At 42.9% G+C, this 8,969-nt stretch overlaps 1 protein-coding gene across 1 annotated transcript; it reads right to left on the bottom strand.

Annotated features, from left to right (window-relative positions):
- Positions 1–2,802: 2,802 nt before the first annotated feature.
- trim108 (tripartite motif containing 108) lies at positions 2,803–6,874 on the bottom strand (the record flags this gene model as incomplete). Its single annotated transcript, XM_080858028.1, has 5 exons — positions 2,803–3,323; positions 4,020–4,135; positions 5,751–5,869; positions 6,175–6,270; positions 6,440–6,874. 5 exons carry the CDS (start codon positions 6,872–6,874, stop codon positions 2,803–2,805), a joined length of 1,287 nt encoding a protein of 428 aa, XP_080714154.1.
- Between the last annotated feature and the right edge of the window lie 2,095 nt (positions 6,875–8,969).

Raw genomic sequence — 8,969 nt, 5'->3', positions numbered from 1 at the left:
TGTATACCTATTTATATAACCACCCATACAACTAGCCACAAGGACAGAGTTTGTTATCACGTCACATGTAATAAATAATATTGTTATCGATTGTCTGCTAGATGTAAAGCACAAACTTCAGAGCACACAGCAGCCTGATAGTCAAGTCTCTTGCGTGCCTCATGGCACATAAGGCCTCCACAGGTTCTCTCCATCTCTTCCTATCCGCTGCAGTCACTCGTGCCTCGTCCCATGACTTCCAACCCGCTTCTCTCCGGTCTTTCTCCACAGTACGCCTCCATGTGGTTTTTGGTCTTCCTCTCTTTCTCTTTCCTTCTGTATGCAGTGCTACATTGCAGTGCTGCTTACTGGTCACATTTCTTTAATATTTTAAGCAAGATCATTTTTTATTTCCATCTTTTTAAAATAACAAAAAGGACCTGAAGCAAAACTTGGGCACCCTGCATGGTGGGCACTAAGTGACACCCCCTTTGGCAAGCATCACAGCTTGTAAACACAGATTTTAGGCGCTTATGGTTTCCCCCAGAACAACCTCTTCACATGATGTACACAGTGGCGGCGCCAGGGGGGGGCTAGGGGGTGCTAGAGCACCCGCTAGATTGGCCATAGCACCCCCATAGCACCCCCAAGAAAACAATGGTTTATTCATTATTGTTATTTAATTTCATTCTGAGCTCTTAATAAAATGTATTGTGTGATAATAATATTTTAATCACAAAAGAAAATAACAGATTGAAATAAACAGATTGTTCACGTAGCACGACACAGACACGTTGCGTGCGTGAACGTGATTGTTCAATGAGTAGTAGGCTAAGTAACAGTAATCCTGGCGATCGGTAAATTCTAAGTTAAGCGTTCACAAAATCACGAAAATGGATCGGTATTTGATCTGCAAAATTCCTCGAGTTGAAGGGCAAGGATGCACCATTAATAGCAACCAGGAGTTCCTATCCCTTATGCGGCCTTACAAGTAGTGGTGACCTGGTAGTCATCTGGCGCAAACTTTAATCCACACACTGAAGTAAGTGAAGTATTTGGGATTACGTTATCTATAACATGCTGCATTCATTTTGACCGTCGGAGATGAACGCGGCTTTGTGCGCGTCCGTCAGAAGTAGCCTAATGATAATACGATCGATTTGAATGGCGCTTTTTATGTAGGCCTACCCCAAAGACGCGTTAGAGAGCAAACGTGTAAACATATGTGACGATATGGTAGGGAGGTGTTGTAGTAGTAGAGAAAAATGAGACTCATATGCTATCACCCTAATTTCATAGCACCCTCAGTAAAACGCCGAGCACCCCCATAGCACCACCAGAAAAAAATCTCTGGCGCCGCCACTGGATGTACACAGTATAGACATATGAGTACATTTTCAAAAAAAAGGTCTTTGTGGATCCATTGTTCCAGATCAACCAAGCTGACCCATGGCCCTTTTATCTATTCATCTTGAGGTCCTAACTAGTGTCTGTCTCAGCCTCTTTGACAGTCTGTAGTTGACTGTGACTGTATTTCCTTGACTGTCTGTAGTTGACTGGAAGCCTATGTGACTGTATTGCTTTGACTGTCTGTAGTTGACTGGAAGCTTATGTGACTGTATTTCTTTGACTGTCTGTAGTTGACTGTGACTGTATTTCTTTGACTGTCTGTAGTTGACTGTGACTGTATTTCTTTGACTGTCTGTAGTTGACTGGAAGCCTATGTAACCGTAGTTGACTGGAAGCCTGTGTAACTGTACTTCCACAGTCAGGGCACTTGTGTGCTGTTGTACTTTTTGTGGTCATTGTTTATGCAACACATATATGTATGACATGCTCAAGTTTGGTGTGATCAAATGTCTTTCGGTTTTGCATGTGAGGACTGGGGTTTCTGACTCAGGTTAAGGACCAAAGCACAGAGACTGACGCCCTGTCTGGACAAATATAGCCAAATAACGGCCACAGTTAATTATGGTGCCATCACTGAAAGCAGTATCATTTCAAATTGAACCAATAACTGAACTCGTCACCTGATTCAACCAATCACCACAGTGTCAACTCTATTATACATGCTGGCCCCCATCAGGGCACTGTGTTTAGTAACTGAAGTGAACTCATTGCTACACATCTGAAGGTCATGTCCTGTTACAATTACAATGATGCATCAGATATATGTATGTGGTGTGAGTATATATACTGTATATAAATATATATATAAGAGACAGCCAGATAGCAGAGTAGAGCAAAGGAGAGAGCATGTCTAGCAAAGAAGATTTTATTTGGGACGATTAACTGTGTAACACACGTGTAATGCTGTACCTCAGGTAAGAACCAGATACATAACTCAAGACACAAACTTTAAATCAAAACAAGAACTCTTAGCTGACAAGTCTCAGGACAGTGCAGCAAACCATTGTGGACACAAACACCAAGTAACCACAAACAGTCAAAGAACTGGGAAAACAATCCACAGGATTACATCCAATGAGAAAACAGGACACGGGTGGGCAGGGAACAACAAGACACAGCTGGCAGTAATGAAAGGGGCATGAGCAAAGACACAAGAGACAACAAAAGCACATGGAACACAGGAAGTAAACAAAGAAGCACATGACCAATCAAGGAAGCAAACACAAGGAACAGGAACAGAAACACAAGACAGAGGGAACACATGAATCAGAATGAGGAGATCCTGGGCAGGATTGTAACAACATGAAATTAACACAATCTAAATTAACATTAGTTCATACATTAGCTGATATGGTTATGGTATTGATTATGAATTAACCAGGCACAATTATCCAAAGCCAATGAACTGTTGGATCAGTACCAGCAGAAAGTAAGTGGGTCACAGTTTTTCCCATCCATGTAGAGGCCTGGACACACACTGATGGAGCATGGCTTGAGGAAACTACAGAAGGATGAGAGTATCAGACTCATGGTGTCTGCATTATAAAAGGACACCTTTTGCTTCTCACAGTCCAGATACAGGCCAATCCTTCTGGGGAGATCCTGAGTGGCGTTTAATACAGGGAACTCTGAACCATCATGGGTAAAGATGAAGCCACTATTCTTTAGGTGGAGCTGGATTTCCTTCTCTGGCAGCTCAAGAAAAGGACCTTTACCCATTTCCACCTTAACTCCGATGCTCCAGTTCAGCTTTCCCCCCACCTCCAGCTCGCAGTAGTGTCTGCCAGTCTTGAAGGTTTGGATGGTGCTGGCGCTGGGATTGTAGCTTTTGTAGCTTTTGTAGCTAATTCTGTCCGCCTGGCGAATGCTGTGACCCTCAGGAGACACCATGAGATAGGAGTCACCTGGGTTTTTAATGTTCAGACGCTCCAGGCCTTAAGAAAAGGAAAGGAAGAGTAGTGTTCACACATAACCAGAGCAATCACATCCATCCTCATACTAAAAAGGTTTACAGATGACTTTGAAGTCCACGCTATTCAAGGACATCTGAATAGCATGTGGTCTGAACGGTATACATTGCTTCACACTAGCGAGTTGGAAAAATGTTTGTTGATGTAGTTATGTACAGCATGTGGGTGTTTATGTATGTCATTCGTACTTCCTAAAATTAAAAAACGTGATTTAATTAAAATAATGGATGGGGTCAACACAAACAAATAAAGGCCGGGAAGAATTATCAGAGTGATAGTGATTGGTGACATGGTGAAAATGACATTCTTGTGCAACAAAGTTTTCATTAAGGAGCTACTACACTGTAGCTAGCAGCACAGTACAGTACATGGCTACAGGAATTGTTGCATTGTAGTAACAGCACATGCACTAAAAGAAGGAATTATAAATAAAGGCCTGCATGAAATACAAGCCTGCCAAATAAAGACCTGTTATCATATGCAGCGAGGCAAAAAAAAAAAAAAAAAAAGGCCCCAGCCACTATTTGAGGAAGTATATATGTATGTACATATGTATTTGTTTATTTGATTTTTGTTAGTTTGTTTAGTTTTACTCTAGACAACTTTTAATCAGAATAACCCTGTCTAGTTTCTTAATTACGGTGACGTTCCACTCCTCACCTGGTTTGATGGTCTGCAGCATCTCCCTCCACACAAAGAAGGGCAGGTGGGACTCATAGGGACCCATTGACACAGAGTCAGAGATCACCACCAGGTTCTTGACCTCTGACCTGAACCTGTGAACACATGCTCACGTTATTCTTACAGATCCTCAAGGGGTTAAATGCTTCATTTAGGTCAGAGACATGACTTGGTTAAATGTTCATTTAAAAACACATCAGTCATGCATAACTCCGAAAATAAGTGTTATATAATAAGCTCAATAGGAAATGTAAATGTGAGTTCAATAAACCAGTTGTCAACTGCGGAAAACTTGGAAATGCCGTAAAAAAAAAACACATTGAAGCATTTAAGTGTGTTTCTGGTGGTTGTTTAATAAATCACTGATTGCGCAGTGCTGTATTGTACCTCTTTTTATAGGCATTTTTTCTACCAAAAATGTTGTGCACTAGTCAGGCAGTATTTGGCTGAAACTAATATTTCAAAGGGAGTTTTTTTTTTATATATTGAGAATCACTGGTCTAGTGTGGTTCACATGAATGGTTGAGTTTCGATCTCATTAAACCACACATCAAGTTTTGAGGTTGATGTGAAAAGGCCATTCATACTGTATGTACTGTACCTGTTATGTTTGTGCATAATTAACAAGAAGCTTGTGAGCCTGTCGGCATGGAAGCCAGTGGCTAGGTTTACTGAACGTGAATCAAAGTAACGACAGGCATGAGCAATCACATAGCTAGGCATTACTAAACCTAAATCCTAACAGAACTCCAATACTATAGGGCAGGGGTTTTCAACTGGTTTTGTCCCAGGGACCACCATTCGTACTAGAAAGTGATACGCGGCCCACTGATGAGCCTCCACGCACATGCATGTTTGTAACCGCCGCCGTGCCCCCTCCCCCTGCACAGATATTATTAGCCTATAACACGATATTTTCACGGTATTCAAGAGTAATCTGGTATGTGTTGAAATATCAAAGAGAATTTATAAAAATACAAAAATTAAATTGTGAACTGATCAACATAGGCTCATGTCACGGACCCCCTGCAAAGCCGCGGACCCCCTGTTGAAAACCCCTGCTATAGGGTCATCATGTGGCTGCTCAAAATACTACAGTGCCCTATTTACCCTATGTACCCTATTTACTTATTTTGTAAGTACTTACTTTGTCTGTCCATCCAATCTTTCTTTCATCCCCTCTGTTACAGGAAATCCTTTGTCTTGCCACCACTAGCCACACACACATTCACACACGCACACACGCACACACACACACACGCACACACGCACACACACGCCCACACGCACACGCACACACACACGCACACGCACACGCACACAAACACAAACACACACACACATGCCCTTGCAAACACACACACATGCACACACACACACAAACAATAAAAAAGAAAGTTGAGTGCACAAGTTGGAAGTGCTGAAAGATAAGGAATACAGTAAGGTGGCCCTACAGAGGTATGGGGTTGGGATAACACAGGGCATGGGTCCAACACTGTGCTCCTGGAGCTCAACTGGTAGAGCAAGACTTTAAACTGGTTTGTATTGAAGTGTCACTTCAATTTACAATAATATTGTATCGAGCCCAGGGCCTGAACCCTAGACTACGGTATTCCAACTTGTGGAGCCTGATTCCTGAGTGTTCAATGATGCATAAACTGTCGACATATCTGCCTTGTGAATTTGTGTGCCTTTTGGACCTTGAGTAACTGAGAGCGTGTCAGTGTGAGTGTGTGGTCCTCTCTGACCTGCAGGAAGTGGTCAGATCGAGGGATCTCCAGTGCAGACTTCAGGATCACTGCCTTGTCTCGCCCATCGGCTGCTTTCCCCTGGATGTCAATCAGGTTTTGCTGCATGTCTGACACAGAATTCTTTCTCTTCTCCTCCAGTTCCCTCTGTATCTCCTCCTCTCTCTTCCTCAGAAACTGGTGCAGTGCCTCAAACTGGGAAGAGACTTGGGCCTGAAGAACATCAGACCTCTCCTGCCATTGTCCATACCAACATAGAAAGTTAAACAAAGTCCTTGTGGTAAAAATTGCATAAAATAGTATCTGACTGCTTTCTTGTAATTATTTAGAGGTGATACTAAACACAGCTAAGTGCCCAGAAAACTTTGGGCAAAGCCTTGTCTCACCTCACTCTTGGCAATCTCAGCATATTGGTCTTGAATGAGGACATGGAGTACTTGGTTCTCTTTCACCAGAAATCCCAGAGCTCCTTTCAGCTCACCCTACAACCCAACATGAGACTCCACGGGTCAGCACATGACCCATTACAACACCAACAGTGTCATAGAAATATATTATATATATGTAATTAAATAAACTTTATATTATTATATAATATAAAATGCATCTCATTCTAGGAGTATCAGCATACACATACACACACCCACACACCTTGTTTTTCTTGCTTGCCTCGTCCACCGGTTTGAACGTGTGTCCCTGATGCTTTTCCGTATCCTTGCAGATGGTGCACGCCAGCTTCTGATCCGTCACACAGAACAGCTTCAACTTCTCGTCGTGTTCCGAACACACAAGGTCTCCCTGTGGCTCTGGAGCCTTCTGAGGCTTCTGAGGCTTTGTCCGACCCTTCGAGGTGTCCAGGTATTCTCTGACAGTTGCAGTGATGTTGCGGACGAACCTGCTCTCTCTGATGTCACTTGAGGAGAAGGGGCTCCTGCACTCGGGGCACAGGCTGGCTCCAGCGGTCACATTGATGTAACCGGTAATGCAGTTGCGACAGAATGAGTGGTCGCAGGGCAGGCTCACCGGATCGGTGAAGTCACTCAAGCACACCGCACACTGGATCTCCACTGACAATCTTGAAGCCATCGCAGGTTTTAACCAAATGCAGTCTGGGTCCTGTACCTAAACAGATCTCACACCGGAGCGACTCTGTGACTCTGTGTCCGTGCAGTGAGGGAAAAAAGAACCAAGGCTGAGGAGAAATAGAAAGTGTTTGCGTGGGTATGTCACCTTTCAGCAGGATGAGTTAAGCCCAACGGTTGGCACCAGAAGTGGTCAAACTGGATAGTTTTATTTATAGTATAGTGAGTACAGAAGTGGGTACACCCCTGTGCAGTATCACTTGATGAATATGATCGAAAATTATGTCATTTTATCACCTTATTGCATTACTTCTAAGTTGATCAGTTGGGTATTTGCTCTTAATTGTTATTTACTATAAATACATGCCCCATAGTCAACATGGAACAAAAGGGTGCAGTAATGCAGGGTAATGTGCAGTAATGTAGAGTAGTGTGCAGTAATGTAGAGTAGTGTGCAGTAATGCAGGGTAATGTGCAGTAATGTAGAGTAGTGTGCAGTAATGTAGAGTAGTGTGCAGTAATGTAGGGTAGTGTGCAGTAATGTAGAGAGATGTGCAGTAATTTAGAGTAGTGTGCAGCAATGTAGAGGTGTGCAGTAATGTAGAGTAGTGTGCAGTAATGTAGAGTAGTGTGCAGTAATGTAGGGTAGTGTGCAGTAATGTAGGGTAGTGTGCAGTAATGTAAGGTAGTGTGCAGTAATGTAGGGTAGTGTGCAGTAATGTAAGGTAGTGTGCAGTAATGTAGAGTAGTGTGCAGTAATGTAGGATAGTGTGCAGTAATGTAGGGTAGTGTGCACTAGGGTAGTGTGCAGTAATGTAGGGCAGTAATGTTGGGTAGTGTGCAGTAATCGAGGGTAGTGTGCAATAATGTAGGGTAATGTGCAGTGATGTAGGGTAGTGTGCAGTAATGTAAGGTAGTGTGCATTAATGTAGAGTAGTGTGCAGTAATGTAGAGTAGTGTGCAGTAATGTAGGGTAGTGTGCAGTAATGTGGGGTAATGTGCAGTAATGTAGAGTAGTGTGCAGTAATGTAGGGTAGTGTGCAGTAATGTAGAGTAGTGTGCATTAATGTAGGGTAGTGTGCAGTAATGTAGAGTAGTGTGCAGTAATGTAGGGTAGTGTGCAGTAATGTAGGGTAGTGTGCAGTAATGTAGAGTAGTGTGCATTAATGTAGGGTAGTGTGCAGTAATTTAGAGTAGTGTGCAGTAATGTAGAGTAGTGTGTCATGTACTCACCTGCTGTGTCTCAGCAACGTTGTGCTGCATTTTTTTTAATTAAATTCATACCTTTCTTAGTCAGTAGAATACTTTGACGTATGTCACCGATTCAAGAGCGATAGGGATGATAGGGTCACTCACTCACGCACACACCTTTTCTGTCTGTCCTATGGCTCTGATTTAATTTGTTGACAATCTCTGAGCGCCTAGCCCAGATTTGTTACATCATATAACCACCAAAAGGACTTGAAGCAAAACTTGGGCACCCTGCATGGTTAGTATTGGTAACACCCCCTTTGGCAAGCATCACAGCTTGTTAATGCTCTTTGTCTTTCAGTTCTTGTTTTGGGGATTTTCCCCTATTCTTCCTTGCAAAAGGATTCTAGTTCTGGAAGATTCTTTGCCCGTCTTGCACGGCTCTTTTGTGGTCTGTGCACAAATTTTAGGCGCCAGAACAACCTCTTTACACGATGGACACAGTACAAAAACATATGAGTACATTTCCAAGAAGCTCTTTGTGGATCCATTGTTCCAGAACAAGTGAGCTGACCCATGAACCTTTTATCTATCCATCTTGAGGTTCTGATTGGTGTGTGACTCACCCTCTTTGACTGTCTGTGTAGTTGACTGGAAGCCTGTGTAACTGTAGTTGACTGGAAGTCTATGTAACTGTAGTTGACCGGAAGCCTGTGTAACTGTACTTCCACCGTCAGCGCACTGTGTGTGTGTGTCTTATGTGCTGTTGTACTTTTTGTGGTCGATGCAACACATAGATGTATGGCATGCTCAAATTTGGTGAAATCAAAATGTCTTTTGGTTTTGCATGTTAGGACTGTTGATTCTGACTCACTTTAAGGACCAAAGCACAGAGACTGACGCCCTGT

Source organism: Sprattus sprattus, assembly GCF_963457725.1.
Source record: "Sprattus sprattus genome assembly, chromosome: 19".
In the NCBI taxonomy this organism is placed as follows: Eukaryota; Metazoa; Chordata; class Actinopteri; order Clupeiformes; family Clupeidae; genus Sprattus; species Sprattus sprattus.
Note: the sequence above shows the minus strand (reverse complement) of the source record. Positions and strands in the feature narration are given on the sequence as shown.